Source organism: Lithobates pipiens, unplaced genomic scaffold, assembly GCF_037356315.1.
Source record: "Lithobates pipiens isolate NorthernLeopardFrog02 unplaced genomic scaffold, aLitPip1_a1.2 Scaffold_18, whole genome shotgun sequence".
NCBI lineage: Eukaryota > Metazoa > Chordata > Amphibia > Anura > Ranidae > Lithobates > Lithobates pipiens.
Genome location: NW_027507758.1, coordinates 359934472 through 359957443, shown reverse-complemented (window position 1 = coordinate 359957443; position 22972 = coordinate 359934472). Strand labels below are relative to the sequence as shown.

The 22972-nt window shown below is 45.3% G+C and overlaps 1 protein-coding gene across 1 annotated transcript in view; it reads right to left on the bottom strand.

Moving 5' to 3' along the window:
• The window catches only part of TMEM207 (transmembrane protein 207), a 36936-nt gene extending 20908 nt beyond the window's left edge, over window positions 1-16028 (bottom strand). Inside the window, exon 1 of the mRNA XM_077490310.1 lies at window positions 15853-16028. Coding sequence (XP_077346436.1) covers window positions 15853-15924 — 72 coding nt within the window. The 5' untranslated portion in view covers window positions 15925-16028. The remainder of the gene's footprint in view (window positions 1-15852) is intronic.
• Window positions 16029-22972: the final 6944 nt, after the last annotated feature.

Genomic DNA, 22972 nt, shown 5'->3' with positions numbered 1-22972 from the left:
CTGAAATTCCGATTGCGTGTACGCGGTATAACACTACTTAACACTCCTAAAAGCTACTACAAGCTGGCACAAAAGTGCTATTATCAACACTTTTTTTTTTTGTGATTTTGAGCTTATAAAAAAACATGTGCATGTGCATGGAGCCTAAAGCTAAAATTAAAACTGCTTAAGTTTTGTCTTCGCTGTTTCTTCCTTTACCCCCTTAAAAGATGCTAATGAAAAACATTTTCGTTTTCAGTACATTCCTCATGCACTTGAAGATCAGGCCTTTTCTGACACTTTTTGTTTACAAGTAAAAATCGAAATATTTTGCTAGAAAATTACTAGAACCTCAAACATTATATATATATATATATATTTTAGCAGAGGCCCTAGAGAATAAAATGGTGGCCACTGCAATTTTTATGTCACATGATATTTACACATCAGGTTTTCAAATGCAATATTTTGGAAAAAATACACTTTAATGAATATAATACAAAAAACCCCACTGTCCCTTTCATTTTTTTGTAATCACTTTTTTGTCCAACACAAGAAATTTAAACATTGCTTGTGTAGAAATAAAGCATGGCAGGTCCTCTTTATGGAGATATCTTTGGTCTCTAGATCTCTCGTCTACCCTTGAAAGCATGAGAACAAAAAAAACATTGATCTTATGCTTTCCAGAATCTGCCGTAAAAGGAAGTGGTAAAAATGCTTGTTGCTTCTGGTCTTCTAGACCATAAAAGTTATTAGAGGAGATTCCATCCAAGAACACCTCTATTGTAAGTCAGCGCAACCATCAGATTGGATCCTGGCCCCCCCGCTGAGATGGAAGAGCCCGAAGAGGCACCGGATAACTGTAAAAGTAATCCAGTGGCTAATTAGCCACGAGGGGTGCTTGCTTTTACTTTGAAGAGCATCGCCAGCTAAAGAAAACAATATCAGGGTTATGGCTGGCAGCTGCAGCCCTAACCCCATTATAGTCACTTGAATTCAATCACATACATGTACAGTACATGATTTAGCAGCAAGTGGTTATTTTATACACAGTGATGTCATCAACCGAAGTGGCGCCTGACGTCACTGGATATGATGTAACGCGTTTCCGAGCATGCGCTCTGCTGATGGTGATGACAGGTGTGCTCCTTTTGCAAGCTGCTGCACTTCACTTACCATTAGCGATGGACGAACTTCCGACGGGACGTTTCACGAATGCAGACCGCGAACGCGGCTGATAGTTCGCGAACCGGAACGTTCGCGGCGGGCCCCATTGATTTCAATGGGAGGCGAACTTCGCAAACCTACAGGTCAAATTTGCAGCCACAAAATAATTAATAGCTGTGCAAACATAGTCCCACCACATGGCCAATGACATAACACATGTATGAGGTGAATCTGGGATCGACAACTACAAGCATTCTTTTTTTATATGGGAAATTGTTGTGACAATTCAGGACTGTGGAGCGCATGAAGGCAATGGAGGAGAAGGAAGGTCAGGGACCAGGGTAGGCAAAGAAGAGGGTGCAGGAGATGATCACCAGCAGCGTGACATACAGCAATGACACCTGCACCATGATAGAGTCATCTGACAGCAGCACCGTGATAGAGAGCACTGACATCAGCAGCGTGACATACAGCAATGACACCTGCACCGTGATAGAGTGATCTGACACCAGCACCGTGATAGAGAGCACTGACATCAGCAGCGTGACATACAGCAATGACACCTGCACCGTGATAGAGTCATCTGACAACAGCACCGTGATAGAGAGCACTGACAGCAGCACCGTGATAGAGAGCACTGACATCAGCAGCGTGACATAAAGCAATCACACCAGCACCGTGATATACAGCACTGACAGCAGCACCGTGATAGAGAGCACTGACAGCAGCACCGTGATAGAGAGCACTGACATCAGCAGCGTGACATAAAGCAATCACACCAGCACCGTGATATACAGCACTGACAGCAGCACAGTTATAGAGAGCACTGACATCAGCAGCGTGACATAAAGCACTCACACCAGCACCGTGATATACAGCACTGACAGCAGCGCCGTGATAGAGAGCACTGACATCAGCAGCGTGACATAAAGCACTCACACCAGCACCGTGATATACAGCACTGACCACAGCACCGTGATAGAAAGCACTGACATCAGCAGCATGACATAAAGCACTCACACCAGCACCGTGATATACAGCACTGACAGCAGCACCGTGACAGAGAGCACTGACATCAGCACCGTGACAGAGAGCACTGACATCAGCACCGTGATATACAGCACTGACACCTGCACCGTAAGCAGCCCCAGGAGGAAGTCAGCATAGCACAGGGATGGTGGGAGCCCCTCATAATGAGCATAGCACAGGGATGGTGGGAGCCCCTCATAATAAGCAGCCCCAGGAGGATGTCAGCATAGCACAGGGATGGTGGGAGCTCCTCATACTAAGCAGCCCCAGGAGTAAGTCAGCACAGCACAGGGCTGGTGGGAGCCCCTCATAATGAGCATAGCACAGGGATGGTGGGAGCACCTCAAAATATGCACAGCAGAGGTACAGCCCCAGGAGGAAGTCAGCACAGCACAGGGATGGTGGGAGCCCCTCATAATATGCACAGCAGAGGTACAGCCCCAGGAGGATGTCAGCACAGCACAGGGATGGTGGGAGCCCCTCATAATAAGCAGCCCCAGTAGAAATAGGAAACCGCTCAACCTCTTCAAAGAGGAGGGTACGGGCATATAGTACGGTGTGCTTTTTTTGGACAAGGAAGTGAGCCAAATGAAGAAAGAAGGTCTCTGTGCTCGATTAAAAAAATTGTTTATAGACATATACATGGTCTACTAGTCACATGTGTTGAATTCCTCCGAGATCCATGCCACATTCATTTTTAGAAATGTGAGGTAGTTAACACTGTCGTGAGCTAGGCGAGTACGCTTATCGGTCACGATCCCCCCTGCTGCGCTGAACGTCCTTTCGGACAGGACACTGGATGAGGGGCAAGCCAACAGTTCGATTGCAAATTGGGCAAGCTCTGGCCAGAGGTCAAGCCTGCCCACCCAGTAGTCCAGGGGTTCATCTCTCCTCAGAGCATCCACATCGGCCGTTAACCCGATGTAGTCGGACACCTGATGGTCTAGGCGTTCCCTGATGCTGGATCCGGATGACACCTGTCGATGGGTCGGCTGAAAGAATGACCTCATATCCGAAGTCACCAACACATCTTCAAACCGGCCTCTTCTTGCAGGCGCTGTTGGATTGGTACCCGCAACTTGGTACCCTTCTCTGGGAGTGGGAATTGCTCCTCTGCCAGCGCACGCAAAAGCAGAATGCAGCATTTCTCGAAGCAAGGCCTGGAAGTGCTGCATTCTGACAGCCCTCTGTGACGGCGGTAACATTTCCGCCATTTTGTGTTTGTACTGGGGGTCTAAGTACGTTGCCATCCAGTACTGGTCCTTGACCCTTATGCTTTTTATACGGGGGTCCCTATTAAAACACTGGAGCATGAAGGCCCCCATTTGCACTAAAGTGGAGGCGGTGTGGTGGCCTGGCTCCTGCTCATCATCCAGGATAATGTCGTCCTCTTCATTCTCCTCTCCCCATCCACGCACAACAGGGATCCCAGAAAGGTTTAAAGCATGCTCTTCTTTCTCCTCCTCATCCGCCCCAGCACCATCCTCCGCTGACTCCTCCTCAGACTCCTGTTGTTCACTTGTCTCAGATAGAGTAGCCCCCCCGGGAATTCATCCAGCATTGCGACTTCCTCATCTTCCCGCTCCTGCTCCTCCACAGCTTGATCAATGACACGATGCAATGCACGCTCCATAAAGAAGGCATAAGGTACCATGTCACTGATGGCGCCATGGCTGCGACTGACCAGTTTGGTGATCTCCTCAAATGGGCGCAGAAGTCTGCATGCGTCGCGCATGAGCAGCCACTGGCGCGGTGAAAAAAAACCCAGCTCCCCAGAACCGGTTCTGCCGAAGAGAGTTCATACAGGTAGAGGTTAACTGCACGTTTCTGCTGGAGCAGCCTATCAAGCATATAGAAGGTTGAGTTCCATCGCTTCGGGCAATCGCAAATAAGACGTCTGACCGGCAGATTGTGTCGCCGCTGAATGTCAGCAAGGCGAGCCATGGCCGTGTAAGATCTTCTGAAATGGGCCGAGATTTTCCTTGCCTGCCGCAAGATGTCCTGGACCCCAGGGTATTTGACAAGGAATCGCTGCATGACCAAGTTTAAGACATGTGCCATGCATGGCACGTGCGTGATTTTGCCCTGTTTCAATGCGCTAAGCAGATTGGCACCGTTGTCACACACCACTTTACCAACTGTCAAATTGAGCGGTGTTAGCCACTGATCTGCCTGTGAACGCAAAGCTGAAAGGATTGTCGGGCCAGTGTGGCTCTTGGCTTCCAGGCACAACAGACGCAGCACGGCATGGCAACGTCTCACCTGGCATGTGGAATAGGTTCTGGGGAGCTTGGGCGGTGCAGCGGAAGAGACGCTAGCAGCGGAAAAGGAGGAGTCAGCTGAGGAGGAGAGGGAGGAGGATGGAGTAGGAGGAGGAGGAGAAGAGGAGTCAGGCCTGCATGCAATCCGTGGCGGTAAAACCAAATCTACACGGGTGCCACGGGTTACATGCTTGACGGCCGTCAGAAGGTTCACCCAGTGGGCAGTAAAAGTGATATACCTTCCCTGCCCGTGTTTGCTAGACCACATGTCTGTGGTCAGACAAATCTTGGCACCGACACTGTGTGCCAGAGATACATTCACTTGCCGCTGAACATGGCCATATAGCTCTGGGATGCTCTTCTCTGAGAAATACTTCCTTCCTGGGACCTTCCATTGTGGTGTTCCAATGGCCACAAATTTGCGAAAGGCCTCCGAGTCCACCAGTTTATATGGCAGTAGATGGCGGGCTATGAGTTCTGACAAGCAGCCGTCAACCGTTGGGCAAGAGGGTTATCCGGCATCCTCATTTTTTTACGCTCGAACATTAGGCCCACGGAAGCCTGCCTTTTTGCAGAAAAACGTGAGCTTGGCGTGATGGAAGGTGGAGTGGAGGACAATTGTGAGGAGAGAGGAGAAGGAGAAGTAGAAGACGAGGCTAGACAGTGAGAGCCTGCAGTGTGGCTTTGAGTGTTCCGTTGCTCCCACTCGGCTCGGTGATGGCTGCTCATGTGCCTTCTTAAGGCGGTCGTCCCTAGGTGAGTGTTGGGCTTACCGCGACTAATGCGTTGACTGCAAAGATTGCAGATGGCAACGCTATTGTCAGCAGCGGACACGTTAAAAAAAGCCCACACTGCGGAGCCATGTGCCGGTGTCCTGGGAGCGCCAGATGTGACCGTACATGGTCGATGACTCGCTCCTGATACATTTGCAGTCTGCTTTGTCCCTCCTGTGCAATGTAAGTTATTCCTGCTTCTCCTCCCTATCTGCTGGTCCATATCTCCCTCTGAACTCCCCTCCTCTTCCTCTCTTGTGGGCACCCACGTGACATCACTAGACACGTCATCATCAACATCACCTTCCCCAGCGCTATAAGTAGAGATCTCGGAGTAGGCAGCAACACCGGGGACCAACGTCCTCCTTGGGCTGATCTGGGTACTGTCGTCAGACTGCTGAGTAGCGGTTGTTGCTGCCTCCTCTTCCTGATCCAATACCAAGAGTGGCTGCGCATCAGAAATGTCTTGATATGGATCGGAAAATAATTCCTGTGACTCAAGCGGAAGGTATGTGGTGGTGGTGGTGGTGTTGTTGGTGGTAGTGTCTTTGGGGGTGCACATAGCAGAGAGTGAAGAAGAGGGTGCAGATCGAGAGGATGAGGAGGGTGCAGAAGAGTAAGGCTGAGCGAGCGACTCAATCAAGTCTAGTGCGTCCTTTAAAGTAATTGAATGCACCTTCTGCAACTTCCCACTTTGGCTCAAGCCTGTTGCTCCTGCCCTACCCCTACCACCCCTGCGGAAGGGCTTGCCTCTTCCTCTGCCTGTAATTTTTTAAATGACCCTGTGACAAAACTTTCAGTCCCTATACCGATGAAGGACTGCTGCAGTATAGGGCAGCGGTCAGCAGTAGTGCACCTCAACCCTATGTATTGTGGACCGATGCCAGTCCTTATAGAATGGCAGACTGTACCTCACTCAACCCTATTTACTGTAGTACCCTATACCTTACCAGTCCTTATAAGGACCTTTGTGGACCAAGTAGGTTGTGTGTGAGTGATTAGCAGACTGTACGTCAGTCCCTATACCGATGAAGGACTGCTGCAGTATAGGGCAGCGGTCAGCAGTAGTGCACCTCAATCCTATGTATTGTGGACCAATACCAGTCCTTATAGAATGGCAGACTGTACCTCACTCAACCCTATGTACTGTAGTACCCTATACCTTACCAGTCCTTATAAGGACCTTTGTGGACCAAGTAGGTTGTGTGTGAGTGATTAGCAGACTGTACGTCAGTCCCTATACCGATGAAGGACTGCTGCAGTATAGGGCAGTGGTCAGCAGTAGTGCACCTCAACCCTATGTATTGTGGACCGATACCAGTCCTTATAGAATGGCAGACTGTACCTCACTCAACCCTATGTACTGTAGCACCCTAGACAGACCAAGTTACCAGTCCTTATAAGGATTTTTGTGGACCAAGTAGGTTGTGTGTGAGTGATTAGCAGACTGTACATCAGTCCCTATACCGATGAAGGACTGCTGCAGTATAGGGCAGCGGTCAGCAGTAGAGCACCTCAACCCTATGTACTGTGGACCTATACCAGTCCTTATAGAATGGCAGACTGTACCTCACTCAACCCTATGTACTGTAGCACCCTAGACAGACCAAGTTACCAGTCCTTATAAGGAGCTTTGTGGAACAAGTGGGTTGTGAATGATTAGCAGACTGCAGCAGAAGGGCAGCAGTCAAGTATAATATTCTTTCTATATTTGGAAGAAAGAATATTATACCTGTACAAGCCTATTACCATACCACTGATACCAGTCCTGAAAAGAACCTTTGTGGAACTAATAGTAACAGCTACTGATTAAACTGACCCTCACTGCCTCACACACTGCTTCCTGCCTATCCCTATATAAACTGACAAAACAGAGGCTACTGGAACAATAATTGAAATAGCACTTTTGTGGACCTGATAGTAACAGCTAATGACTAAACTGGCTGTCCCTGCAGCACACACCGTTCTGTCCCTTTCTCTAAACTGACAACAGACACTCAGGCTGCTGCAACAATCACTACCTGCCTATCCTGAACTACACCTAACACCTATACCAGTCCTGAAAATAACTTTTGTGTACCAAATAGCTAGCGATTTGGGTCACTGTAATCTCTCCCTGCTCCACACAGCAACCTCTCCCTTTAGTGACAGAAGAAAGAATTTAAAATGGCCGCCGGATCGGGTGTATTTATAAGTTAGGGGGAATGTCCAAGTGTCCATGTGCTGTAATGTCTCAATTGGCTGTCCTGTACCCCATGATGGATGTGTCATCATAGGTCAAAGTTCTTTTACACAGTAAACACGGAAGTCCGCCGGGCGAACGGCGCCAATAGTCCGCCGAACGGCGGCCCGCGAACAGCCGAAATTCGCCGCGAAACGACCGCCGGGCGAACCGTTCGGCCATCACAACTTCTGTGCATCTCTGTCCAATGCAGGCAGATCATGGCTGGTAGGAGGTGCTGGCAGGGTGCTATAATCCTAGCTACCAGCCTCAGTACTCCTCCCAAGAGCCCTGATGCAAGCAGTGTGCTGGCTTTTGGGAGAAGGTATGAAAATATCAAATTGCTTTGATTGGTGGATGTCTATGTAAGAATAATGGTAAGACTGTAATTCAGCATTAATATCTCTTCCCTAATGATAGACAATGCAACTTATTTTTTATACACTGTTGTTAAATACCCCTAGTGGAAAAATCAATGATCTTTTAGTAGCTCTGTCAGTATATAAAGCAGATAAAAGATCATTATCTATTTTATAGTAAAACAGTTTAAACCAATACAAGAACTGAACAACTGATTTAATCAAATAAGCATTTTCAGATGGGCATTGCACATTGCAAAAACCTCAAGCACGCTGCTGCTAATTTAAAGGCATTGTACGCTTCCAAATGTTTTTGTTGTAACTTTCTTTTCCGGTTACAATCTAATGCCACGTACACACGATCAGAATTCCGGCCAGAAAAAGACAGATGAGAGCTTTTCATCGGAAAATGCAACCGTGTGTATGCTCCATCGGAATTTAGCTTATCCGAATTTCTGCCAGCCAAAAATCTACAGCATGTTCTCAATTTTCCAGACAGGAAAAACTTTCTATCGGAAATTCAGATCGTGTGTATGCAATTCCGACACGCCAAAAATCATGCATGCTCAGATTCAACTACGAGACAGAAGCTATTAGCTACTGAACTTCCCTTTTCTAGTACCGTCGTACGTGTTGTACGTCACCGCGTTATAAACGATCGGAATTTGGTGTGACCGTGTGTAGGCAAGACAGCTTGAGCCGAATTTTGTCGGAATTCCGTCACGAAAACCATCAGAGCTTTTTCTGATGAGAATTCCGATCGTGTGTACGTGGCATAAGTCTCACCATTCCAAATGTGGGGATGCTGCTGTGATGAAAGACAGCATGGAGATCTCTCCACTAATCTGTGTCGGAACGCTAACATGCTGAAAATGCTTTTTGATTAATTTTTAGTATTCAAAGAAAACTTTCCAGACATCCACGTCTCTATGCTTTATTTCCCAACGCCAGCATGGCAGCATACATATGATATAGCTCTGCCCCTAAATACACCCACAGGACCTGCTTAAATCTGTAAAAGGAAAGCTAGAGCAACCTCCCCAATTCTTCTTTTTGCCCTCAAGATGTGGTTGGCTCAGTGCACCTGCCTGGCGCTACAGGGAAGATCCAGGGGTTTATACGTCAATGGAGTTCGATGGAATGATGGTCCAGGCTTCCATGTCCATTGTAATAAAGTTTGATTGGACATTTTAAGCCCCCCCTGTTTAGCAGTTATTTATCACATATATGCTGCCATGCTGGTGTCAGGAAAAGGGAAAATTGTATCAAATACTAACCATAACTTACCTGACATCAATCCATGGCAGTATACAAACCATGTCTTTTTTGATTTTATTATTTTTACAGAAATGTAACCACTTGCTGACCATATAACTTACAAATAAGGAGACAAGGTGGCACTGCTGCGCCGGATTACATACTTACTACGTGACCTGACACTTCTGGGTAGGGGCCCATTCCCACTGTGATTATACACAGCAGGAGCTGATCTGTGGGTACCTCGGACTAGATGTCTGCCGGGACCTGCCGATCATCCACACAGAGGCAGAATGGCAGCCAGTCTATGAAAACAAGGCAGCTTGCCGTTCTGACAGAAAGAAAGGCATTGATCCATGGGCATAGCATAAGGGGTTGCAGGGGGTCACAATTGCAACCCCGCCCCTAGCTCCAGGGGGCCCCTGCAGCCTTCCTGTCATATTATCATATCCTCCACCATCTGACCTAGGGTCCCACACTCGAGTACTGGGCTTCCACTTTGCCTTCCTCAGTGCACACCCCTCTGTTCTCATTTGCTTGGGAGAAGCTGTGAGCCATTTCCTAAATGGAGCGAAGAATGGGGTGAGAACAGCCCAGGATGGGGAAGTGTCTGTGCTGTCTGCTGGCAACATGAAATGGTAACCGAGCTCAGCGAGTTAGGAGGAGGAGAGGGCCATCCTGTAGCCACGATGAGACCCTTGTCACTGGTGAGATAAGACACCACTCAGTGTCTTCTAGTCACTAGCTGGGATTCTCTGTACCCCCCCACCTGGGGATGTCCGTTTACCCCTGACAACTGAAGAAAAGACACGCACCTCTGGGAGGTGACCTTCTCCCAACAACTGCCAACACTGATAGAGAAACCTTCATAACCCCCCCCCCCCACTTCATCTTTTCTATCTACACCTCCTCCCTTGGTCACTTGATAACCGCCCATGGCTTCCAATACCACTTATATGCCGATGACACCCAAATCTATCTGTCTACTCCTCACCTCACTCCTTCAGTCTCCTCTCGCATTACTAACTTACTATCTGACGTATCAGCGTGGATGTCGCAACAACTTCCTTAAACGAAATCTCTCTAAAACTGAGCTATTAATATTCCCCCCCACACATGCTCCCTTCCATGACTTTTCCATCAAAATCAACAATGCAACCATCAGGCCCTCCCCTCACACCAGGGTACTAGGTGTAATCCTAGACTCTGACTCAAAAGTTTATAGAATTCACCAACGTAACATCTCTAAAATGTGCCTCATCTTAACAAATTAAACCACCAAGCTCCTCATTCACTCCCTTGTTATCTCTCGCTTTGACTATTGCAACTCCCTTCTCATTGGCCTGCCTCTCCACAGGCTGTTCCCTCTTCAGTCTATCATGAATGCTGCTGCCAGACTTATCCACCTTACCAACCACTCAATGTCTGCAACCCCTCTGATCCAATCCCTACACTGGCTCCCAATCACCCAGCAAACTAAATTCAAAATACTAACCACAACATACAAAACCATTCTCTGCCCCAAGCTACATCACCAATCTTGTCTCCAAATATCACCCAAATCGTCCCCTCCACTCTTCTCAAGACCTCCTACTCTCAAGCTCTCTTATATCCTCCTCCTATGCTCATCTCCAGGATTTCTCCACAGCCTCCCCCATCCTCTGGAATGAGCTACCTCCAGTGGTCCAGCTATCTCCTACTCTTGCTACCTTCAGGCGATCCCTGAAAACTCATCTCTTCAGGGAAGCCTATCCTGTCTCCAACTAATCCCCTACCACTTCCCTCAGCTCATTCCCCACAGTTTCAACCTTTTGTACCACCTGCTCCACCCTATTAGATTGTAAGCTCTTCAGAGCAGGACCCTCTTAATCCTATATTGTAAAGTGCCGTGTAAACTGTTGGCGCTATATAAATCCTGTATAATAATAAAAATAATAAATTGCTAAAACAAATCCCCTAACACCTTCTGAGGTGCTGCAGGCTGCAGATTTCATGTCACAAGACTTTGCCCCCTCCGATCTAAGTTTACCCCCCCCCCCCAAGCCCCCTGACCACCCCCTTCACTCTGGATGTTATGCCCCGCTGATGAGCTTATTTCCCAGTACAGTACTCTATACTGCTCCTCCTCCGCAGGGCTGAAATCACATTCCTTTACAACACAGCCAGTCAGCCATGATCTTCACAGGGTGTATTTGCCTACTGCAACTACACTGCCATTCTGACCAGGGGATTTCATGTGTAAGAACAGCAACATAAAAGCCAGATACACCCTGTGAAGGCTGATAGATTGTGTGTAAAGGAATGTGATTTCAGCCTTGTGCATTGTGTGTGGGGGGGGGGGGGGGACTGTTTACAGTGCTGCAATGGGAAAGGAGCTTGGCCAAATGACCTGCAAGTGGCCCCTGTCCTCTGATTCTCCAGGGGTGATCCCTGTCCTCTGATTCTCCAGTGGTGATCCCTGTCCTCTGATTCTCCAGGGGTGATCCCTGTCCTCTGATGTAAGGAGGAACTCTGGAAACTCTAAACTCTTAAGACACTTTGAGTAACTTGGCGTGTGGTGGGTGTATCTGCACACACGGTGGAAGTGGTGGGTAGTAGTGGGGGGGCCCAGGTCAGCTTTTGCATCAGGACCCACAAGCTTCAAGCTATACCTCTGCATTGATCCTGTGTCTCTGCAAAACAGAGACTAGGATCCATATCTTCCCCTAGACCAGTGATGGCGAACCTTGGCACCCCAGATGTTTTGGAACTAAATTTCCCATGATGCTCCATTACACTGCAGAGTGCATGAGCATTATGGGAAATATAGTTCCAAAACATCTGGGGTGCCAAGGTTCGCCATCACTGCCCTAGACAAAATCACCTCCGCAGTACACCAAAGCATTGGCTAGGCACACAGTTACCCCTTTTGATTGCCCTTGATGATAACCATTTCCCAGACAGTGACATTAGTGTAGTGACAGTGCATATATTTAGCACTGATCACTATATTAGTGTCACTGGTCCCCAAAAAGTGTCAGAAGTGTTAGTTAGTGTCTGACTGTCTGCCACAATATTGCAGTCCCGCTAAAGGCACCGATCGCCACCATTATTAGTAGAAGTTAAAAATAAATAAAAATAAAATAAAAATAAATAAAATATCAAAATATATAGCCTAATACATATTGGCCTAAGTTGATGAAGAAATTTGATTTTATAATTTTTTTATAAGGAATGCAGCCTGGCAGGTCAGGAAAGGGAAGTGAGTGCCCCTATCCTGACCACATGCCCTCAACAAGAGTTGGGTGGTTTGGGGCAGGGGAGATGAATTTACTGTACATTTTCAATAAAAGAATTGTCAGAAACGGTGTGTGTGTTTTATTACTTTTTTGACACTTTTTTGGTGAATGGGTCAGGGGTGGAGGGGCCGGGATCTGGAGTCCCCTTGTTAAAGATAAGGATAAGATAAGGATAAGCCCCCTGCCTGCAGACCAACACAACCTCTGGCCAGGGTTGTAGGGATGAGGCCCTTGTCCTTATCAACATGGGGACAAGGTGCTTTGGGGGGGCAGATCCCCTGCCCCAAAGCACCTACCCCATGTTGAGAGTATGTGGCCTGGTATGGTTCGGGGGAGATGCTTGCTTGTCCCTCCCCCTTTCCTGACCTGCCAGGCTGCATGACTGGATAAGAATCTGGCATCTATTTTTGGGGGGACCCCACACCATTTTTTTTTTAATTTTGGCATGAGTTTTTTTTCTTCTTTTTTTTTTTTCAATAGCCCAGTAATAGCAACTGCGAGCCATTTTAAATGGGATTTCTTTAGAAATGCCATATTTGCGAAAGCATGTTCTATATATGCTACAGATGCACCACTTTACAGGCAGACTAAGGGGGCCCCCCAGGCACTATATTTAAAGGAATATTTAATGTTTAGTGTTGCACTTTAAGCATCAACAAAAACACTGCTCCTGAAAAAAACAATCTTTTAAAAAAAATATATGGCACATAAGCCTTCAAAATGGGCATTTTTGATTTTTCCTGTTCGGCTCCCATTGACTTCAATAGGGTTCACCGTTCAGGTTAGAACCTTTCCCCTGTTTGGGATATTCACTACGAACCGAACAGGGGGTGTTCGGCCCATCTCTAGTAGCAAGTAACAACAAAAATAGAAAAAAAAATCCACAGTAAAATAGACTCACATGTATTTTGTTTCTATTGTAAATGTAAGATAGACAGCTACTGTAGAGCTTTGCTTCTCAAACTGTGGTACTTATTGTGCGGCCCTCAGGGTCCTTAAAGATTGTAATCTGTATTCTGGTGCTCAAGCCAGTACATGAAAAATTCATTAGAAAGGCTTCTAGTAGTTTCACACTAACCTACTGTACTTTTTTTTGTGTGATGTCCACCCCATTTCTCTTTTTATGTTTTTTTTCCCCCTCTGACCTTTTATAATGCCAAGCGAAATTTTGAGGCGCAATTAATGTGGCACAAAAAGTCAGCTGTATGGAGCACAAATGCAAAATCATTGGTTTACAAAGGGATTTTAATATTGGTAATCTCTGGTAGTCTCATGTAATGTCTCCATTCTATGACTGTCTCCTAAAGCGTTCATTGCTCAGTCTTTGTTCAGCTCCTGTAGCATGTCTACAGTCTGTGACAATTTTCTGTAACATTACATTTACTGAATATTGTGTGTTGTCTTTTGGTAATGGTAGGGGTCACATGTACGGCCTCCTAAATCAAGCAAATTGTCCAACAATGTTTCGGATAGCTGATGATGATAACAGTGGCAGTTCCCTCCATTCAGCATTTTTCTCTGACTTTTACCATTTAAAAGAAATGTTGTTTTTAATGTTGGTGTTTAAACCAAAACAAAATTACATTTTGTTTTTTTATAATGCACTGTATATTATAAATGATTTTCATTTAAATAAAAATTACTTGACTTCACCTTTTTTATCCTTCATTTTATCTCATTGTTTAAACCAAAATGAAATTACATTAAAATTTTTTGTAATGCACTGTATACCATAAATGATTTTCATAAAAAAACTTAAAAAAAACTTGACTTCACCTTTTTTATCCTTCATTGTATCTGAGTGCTTCTGCTCTTTTGCAGCCTCCTTGCATCCACTTTCTGCTTACATTCACACACTCCAAGGAAGGCTGCATGACATTTTTTTAGGGTGAGCTTCCTGATGTAGTCAACAGTGAACCATACTTGAATAATGTATGTTGAAAAGGCCACTTATAGACACCATCAGAAGCCTATACGACAGGGTGACAACACAGCAACATAATAGGGCAGTGGTCTCCAAACTGCGGCTAGATGCTTGCCCTTATCTTTTCATCCACTGATACCAACAATGGAGCACAATTTCCTCCTCCACTAATACCAGTGAAGGGGCACAATTCCTTCTCATGACACCAACGATGTGGCACAATTCCTCCCAATGACACTAACAATGGGGCTCAATGACACCAATGATGGAGCATGAATCCTCCCAATGACACCATGATGGGACACTGTTTTTTCCTGCTGACGTTGGGACCTTTTCTACTCTCAATGGCTACAGTATGACCCCTCTAAAGTCTGAAATACGGTACACTGGCCCCTTGTTTAGAAAGTTTGAAGACCCTTGCAGTAGGGGGATAAGGACATAGTCTATCCTGTAAGGGAAAAGGCCTGAACAAGGAAGCTATGGCAGGATCATTGCGTATTGATTTGCTGAAAACTGCATATTTAAAAATATTGAAGATGACTTTTGAAATTAAACATGATAAACACGTACAGTATATAAGAATGAAGTAATTGGATTTACACATACTTTTAACTTTTTTCTGAATGGTGAACATATCCAGGGAATTATTTCTACAAATTCCTGCAGACATTTAAACAGCAATGATATTACCAGAAACTATTTCATATCATTTGTTAATGCAGCAAAAATGCATTGGAGTAGTACAAGGAGCGTTGTACTGAGATGCTACTTTCTAGTATATCTACCTGGAGCGTGCTGGTGGACCTAATGAAATACAATGTACACTTTCCAAAAATACCGTATGTCAGTTTTTAAAGACAATTTACACTACCTGGCAAGGGAGGACTGGAAACCTTTGGACTGGAGGAGAAACACAAAAAAGAGTCCCTTTCATGGTAGGGGCAGATATATTTTGTGCTACCTTTATTTGCAGCTCCCGACATTTGATCACACCACGTCTACCACATCACACCACATTAAATAGTTAGCTTTCTTGTCTACTATGTTTCATTGACTGCAGGTCCCACTCTAATCAATATCTGAATAGGGAAGTATCCCCACTTGGGGCCACGGCCCTACATTTCCTCTTAGTAATGGTCTAGGGGGCAAATTAATGTCTCCTTTATTATTGTGTGGCTTTATTAGACAATTCATTATGACAATAGGTTTGTACTGTTTCTTAATTATCACTGTGTAATAAGCCTTCTGATATTATTTTTAAAATATTATCTTAGAACAGTAGCAGTTATCCACGTTTTCCCAGGAACATACCAATCCCAGATATTTTTTATTTATTTATATAAATGCATTGAGAAAAGCATTAAATTATAAATCTTAAAAAGCCTGACTTACGGAGGCAACCACATCCAACAAACTATCAGCTACCTATTAAATGCTTCTTTTTGCACCCTATGATCAGCAGTCATGGACAGTTAGAAAGCATAAATTAGATTACATGCAATTAAATGTTACATCAAGAAGTAATGCATATTTATACACCTTATATGATTTAACTAAATGAATGTAAAAAGTAATGCATATGTATACACTGCATGTAATGTTACCTGAGGAAAAGCAAAATAGACCGCTCCAGTAAAAAGGTTCAGGAAATAGGAGCACGCTGTTTTAAACTTCATTATGAATGTGAAAAATCCTATTTAGATTTGCGCTGGCAGCTTGAACGCCAGTCTCCTATGCTTTTGAAGTTTTCTGTTCTGGCAGCTGAATTCATTAAGGAGTTTTTCCTGTGTGACCAACTGATTATAGGCTGCAGAATATGCTGCTTTAAAGGGTGTTAACAGTGAAATGAACATTTGTTTCACGTCATTAGACACCATTGCAACACAAACTCTCCACATATAGTTCCTTAACATTCAGGAGTCAAATTCTACTTATATCCAGTACATATATAAAAGAACAAAATATAGGATTAAGAAAGAGCAAAAGGTCACTTTAACACTTTATAGCAAAAAAGATTTAGTTTTTTGTTTGATGAAAAATGGAGGACCATGGGGTTGATTTACTAAAGGCAAATAGACTGTGCACTTTTCAAAGTGTAGTTGCACTCTGTACGGCCCCTTTCACACTGGGGCGGAAGCGGCGTCAGCGGTAAAACAATGCTATTTTTAGCGCCGCCTTACCGTCGTTTTAGTGTCGGCATTCGCCCGCTAGCAGGGCAGTTTTACCCCCCCTTCTAGCGGCTGAGAAAGGGGTAAAACCACTGCAAAGCACTCCTGCAGCAGTGCTTTGCCAGCGTTATAGCCACGTTGCCCCATTGATTTCAATGGGCAAGAGCAGTGTATACACTGCTCCTTCACCGCTCCAAATATGCTGCTAGCAGGACTTTTTTTTACCGTCCTGCCAGTGAACCGCTCCAGTGTGAAAGCTCTCTTTCAGGGCGCTTTGCAAGTGCTATTTTTAGCGCTGTATCGCCTGCAAAGTGCCCCAGTGTGAAAGTGGTCTAAGTGCAGTTGATCCCTAGCTTAGTAAATGAGATATGGTTTCACTTTGCAAAGAATACCCAATCACATGCAAGGAAAATAAATATGATTGGATGATGGAAGTCAACAAAGCTTCTGTTCATTTACTAAGCTCTGGAGCAACTGCTCTGGCAGAGTGCAACTGCACTTTGCATTGTGCACAATTTATTTGCGTTTAGTAAATCAACCCCATTGTTTTAAAATGAAAAGATGTTCAAAAAGTCTCAATGTTCAAAAAGTCTCTAAAAGTATCACATGAAAGTCCACAAATATATCATAGTAAAAGAATCCCCACACCAGCTTTTGTGAGAAAGCATATGCATGTACTCGTAACCACTGTGAGGGTGGCAAGCCTGCTTACCGGATCCTGTTAACACTAAAATTATAAGGAGGTCAACACCAGCATGTAAGGCATCAAGGGCTGGATGGATCAGCAACAACCTTGCTATGATAACTGCTTCATCTGTCACTGCAGATCCCTCATGTAAGCAATGCTTGTAATCCTTAGGCAGGTAAATCCCACTTTCAGTGATATGTGATGCATTGCCAGCAATTTTGCTTTAGAAGGATGCAAATAACACAACAATAGTGCAATATGTCTAGGAAGCTTAAAACCACTAATTTATTCAAAGGGTTTGCACTCACAAGCAATAAACACCGAAAAGCATGTCAAACAAAGTTTAAAGATGGCCGCAGCATGTGGCGTGCTTACATCATATGGTCCCTTCCTTACTTATGCATTTCATCATATTCTAACACCATCAGACATAAATAGTAAACAAGCCGCACATGACCGGCTGGAAATTCAACATTACCATGAGCTCCACAATGCGTTCCAGAGCACAGAAGGAGTACCCCCCACTGATCACATGACCCGCTTCACCTTAAGTGAAACTGAATAATGTATGGAGCCCAGTCAAACACCCGAACACATAGAAATTTCAATAAATTAATTCCAAATCATTATCACTTTTGCTCATGTACCCTGCAGTAAGGAAAGCACCCTTTTTTCCTTTTTTTGAAGACAAGGAGCTTATAGACTTGGCAGCACATGTTAAAATAGCTCAAAAAATATTAATGAGTACCGATCTTCAGCTAACCAAAAGTTACATAGCAAATGTAGCCAACTTAACTGATACATTCATCTCCCTGGGTTATTTTTGTCTCAGGATGTACAAAAGATGTGCACCAGTCACTTTAGTTAAGGTTTCTGTAGTTTTCTTACACTAGAGAATGGAAAACAGGAATGAGGGTGGAGGGAGCACAGGAAATCTGAAGGAAATGCTCCCAAATGCTACTAATATTGAGGTTTTTTTTGCTTTTTTTTCCTTTAACTGCTCGAACGATAATGAAATACTAAAGCTCCTAAAACGCTACTACCAGCATTTTTTACAGCTTTTTTAGCCTAAAAAAAATCTAGCAAGGTCTCTGGCCTCTTTCAGTCTAATGAGAACCTCCAGGGCCAGAGATAGCTGACATCCTTCTGTATGTAGTGGGTTGTGAGGCATAGGGGGTGCAAGAGGGATAAAGTTATTGGGCGCCAGACACTTCTTGAATTCAAAAGAGATGTTTAATTCTCTTAAAAACTTTTATGGGGTAAAGTGGGTTAGGGCCAGGACAACCTTGAGTAATGGCAAGTTCAATTAGTAGAATCCGAGACTTCAATAGGAGGACAGCCGTGCAGGGAAAGGCCTCCAGCAAGAAGCCACATCTGCATGTGCAGGGATGCTGTCACTTATGTCAACAGTCTTTAACAGTTCCTAACACCAAATGCAACAGTTCCTTCACTTTCACTACAATTTCTCCTTGTAGTTCTTCAGCCCACTGAGCCCCCGGTCTCTCACTAGACCCTCTGATTCACTGCCACTGAATCCCTTGAGCTCCTCCAATCTATACGGTGGTATCTTCCTCAAGTGTCACCCCCTGCTTCTCTGCTGGGTCCCTAGCTTGGCACTCCTGATACTTCTCAAGCTTCACCCTGCTGGCATGCTTGGTCCCTGACTTGGCACACAAGGCTGCTCTGCAAGCATCACCTCTGCTGGCTGGGTCCCTGACTTGATCCCCTTCTGAAGTTTCACGATTCTCCACCGTGCCCATTTGGTGAGAATGTGACTCTGGTACTTTCTTCAGTTAGCCACTGTGGTCCCTGCCAATAAGGGGGATGGTCCCTTTGTGGCAAGAGATTTCCCTCTATCTCTGACCACTGACAGGTTCTTCGGCCAGTGGAACTGTCACTTCTGGTTGGACTGCAAGCCGCAAACCCAAACCTGCGCTTTTCTCTTGCTTCTGGATAGGCCTCAGACAGCTTAGAACCCTGATGACCCTGGGATAGGCCCAATCTCCGGCCTAGCAGCCCAGGGCAACATGACACATGTCCACCCGGACAGGCATCCAGGTGGCACAGAACATTGATCACCTGACTCCACACGGCTCTGTGTGTCCAATGAATCCAAGAAAACCCCTGCCCATTGGCTAAGATACCCCATATACCCATAACCTGACCTTGATTTGCCCTTCTCATATTTATTTTTTTCATTAAAGAGTTTATTGAGGCAAAAGACAATACAATAGGAGCAAGAAACACAATGTGATCCATGTTTGTACAGTAATATTCAAATAAAAGTTATCCACGTAACCATAATACATAGTACCATGAACTAGAGCAAAGAGTAACAAAATATGGTTGGTTGTCCATTTAGCAAAATAATTTCCGCTCAAATTAAGAATCCAAAATTCTATGGCAATGCAACTGAATAGGGTTAGAAAACAGAATTCGAATACCTCAGGTAAAATTGACCGGATTACATGTTTCCATTGTGTTGGATAAAGATTAGGGGAATTAGAGAGCCTCAGAAGATAGTTATAGAAAGAATAAGTAGTAGAGAGTAGTAGATAAGTAGCTTGAAAGGGGGGGGAGGGTCGGGACCATGGGGAGAGTAAAAGAGATTGGACATAGCGGATAGGTAAAGGAGGGGGGAAAAAGAGTAGAAGGGGAAAAGAGAGGTTAAGGGTCAGCCCGTAGAACCAGAGTCTTCACTACCATGTAACTTCCAGAAATGTGGGTAGAGCTGTTAGGACGGCGTACTGCCCCGAGTCAACCTGTATCAGCATCTGTGAAGGCCGCAGAGTGTTTAAAAAAAATCCATGGTTGCCAGGTTCCCAAGAAACTCTCCACCCTTTCATTAGCTTGTGCCCTTGTGTTTTCCATTTTGTAAATTTCAGCAACTCTATGGAGCCAGTCCCTTATGGATGGAGCTGGTGAAGACTTCCAGTGTACTGGAATTAATGACTTTGCTGCATTTAATAAGTGCATGGTAAGAGAGTGCTTGTATTTCTTCAAGGACCAGCTGGATATGTGCAACAAGCATCCAGTGACATCCAGGGTCAAAGTGGTTTCTCTTATGGCTTTGATAAGCTTCTTCACTGCATCCCAAAAGGGAATGATCAGCGGGCAATGCTACCAGATGTGCAGTAAAGAACCATCATCACTCTGACACCTCCAGCACATCTCAGGGACCTGTGGGTTCCATTTATGTAGCTTTTGGGGCGTCAGATACCATTGTGTCAGCAATTTGAAAGCCGATTCTTGAATCTTAGTGCTAATTGAGCACTTATGAGCTAAAACACAAGCATTCTTCCATTGTTTTACACTGATTGTTACCTGTAAATCCTCTGACCACCGCCTCCTGAGCCCGTCACCTATTGGTTGTTTAGCTTCCTGCAACCACTCATAAGCTATTGAGGTAGCCTTGCTTATTTGCATACCAGAGAGACACACCGACTCAAAGCCTGTCAGGCGTCTAGAAAATGCACCCAGCTTCCCGTGTTTTTGGAGATAGCTCTGCACTTGGAGCTATGTCCAGTATGTCAGTTCGGGCAGCCCGATTTCCCTTTTCATCTTGGGAAGATCTTTCAACTTGGTGTGTGTATAACAGTCCCTGGCTAATAAGGGTCTGTCCCTGTCGGTAATCCTAAGCTGTGAGTTTCCGAGCCCCGGTATAAAGTCTGGGTTGTCCTGAAGTGGAGTCAGGGGTCCTCTGTCTGATGTAATTTCAGTCTTTTTGGGAAGGCCTTGTATCAGTTTAAGCGTCGTCCTGGTTAGTGGGTGGCGCTTCAGGTCATCTGGATATACCGCCCAGGGTATCCAGGGGGCGAAAGTCAGTGGGATTGAGTTGATTGACATTTCCAAAGCAACTCAATCTTTAGTGTCGCCGTGGCAGTGCCAATCTATGATCCTCGCCACGTGTGAGGCCACATAATAATTGCGGAAGTCTGGTATTCCCATTCCCCCATGTTCTTTTGACCTAATTAAAGATTCGTACTTAATTCTTGTTTTTTTATGCGCCCAGATGAACTTCATGATCATTGAGCTGAGGACACGAAACATTCGTCTCGGAATCTTAATGGGAAGTGTGCGGATTAAGTAAAGAAGCCTGGGGAGAATGGTCATTTTAACGATCGCTGCACGACCGAACCACGAGAAGTTTCCCGTATGCCATCTTGTAAGGTCTTGTTCAATGGACTTGAGTATGGGTGTGAAGTTTTGCTCGTAGACCTGAGAGACCCGTGGAGTCAATCTAACTCCCAAGTAATTCAGGGAATGGGTTTCCCATCTGAAGGGGGAGTTGGCTTTCGTCAGGTTAAAAGCTTGGGTCGGTATTGTCACATTCATGGCCTCAGATTTCATATAGTTTATTTTTAGGTTGGATATGTATCCGTATTGTTTAAAGGCTTTCGTCAGGGTAGGGAGAGAAGTGTGTGGGGAGGTCAGAAAAAAAAGCAAGTCGTCTGCATAGGCTGCAACCTTGAACTCCCTGCCCGCCACCCCGAAACCACCTATGGAGGGATCCAAATTGATCAACCTGATAAACGGTTCCAGGGTCAAGATAAATAATAGTGGAGACAAAGGACACCCTTGCCTCGTGCCATTAGTAATGTGGACCCTCTCGGAAAGCGTGCCATTTATTTTCACTCGTGCCGTGGGATTCCGGTAAAGAGCCGAGATCCAAACCAGCATGTTTGTGCCCAGGCCCACATGTCTGCACGCGGCCATCATGTAGTCCCACGCCACCCTGTCAAAGGCCTTCTCAGCATCCGTGGACAGGAGAAGGCGCTCGACAGCGCCCTGTTCCGCCGCGTGAATCAGCAGCAAGGACTTGATAACATTATCCTTGGCTTCCCGCCCCGGCATGAAGCCCACCTGTTCCGGGCCTATCAATTTAGCCAGAAATGGTTTAAGTCTGTCCGCCAGTATTTTAGCGAAAATTTTCAAATCTAGGTTTAAAAGCGACACAATCCAAGGGGTCCTTCCCTTGTTTTGGCAAGACCGTTATAAAGGCCGCAAGCCAGTCTGGCGACGTTTCCTTGGACTGGGGCAAGGAGTTCAAGGCCCTCCCCAGGGGGCCTTCTAAAAGGTCAAGAAAAGTCTTGTAATAGATCGCAGTGTAACTGTCCGGTCCCGGGCTTTTGCCCAGTTTCAGTGCGTTGATGGCCTGTCTAATCTCCTGCACTCCTATCGGTTGTTCTAAGGAATTGGTTTCTAAGTTATCAAGGGAGGGAAGACCACTCTTAGTAAGAAAGTCTTTAATGATCTGGGCTCTGTCACCTACCATATCCTGTTGTCTATGTTGTTGTGGAAGGTTATAAAGGTTGGAGTAGTAGGTATGAAAATGGCCTGCTATGGCTTCTGTGGTGATGTCCAAAGAGCCATTTGACTGTTTGATACCTAGTATGGTGTTGCTATAGTCCTGCTCTTTGAGAGCTCTGGCTAACGTCCTACCTGTCTTGTTCCCTGACTCATAATAAATTATTTTCCTAAAGAATAAGAAGCGTTTAGACTTAGTTTCAAAAATCTGCTGGAGTGCTTTCCGCAAGTCCAGCAATTCCTTGGCTGAGTCTATAGAAAGAGACTGTTTGTGGGGTGTCTCTAGTTTGTCAATGCAGTCTGTCAGTGCTGATATTTCTTGTTTCTCCAGCCTTTTACGTTGGGCCCCCATTTTCATCAACTCTACTCTCAGCGTACATTTATGAGCTTCCCAGATAGTCAGGGGGTCTACATCTGGGGTGTTGTTGTGTGCAAATAAATCCGCAATACGTTTAAATACTTTTAATTTAGGCAGTAACGTCTGGTCAGTAAGTAAGGAGGAATTCAGTCTCCAGAATTGAGCCTTTGGGGAAGAACTGGTCGTGTTCAGGGTAAGAGCGA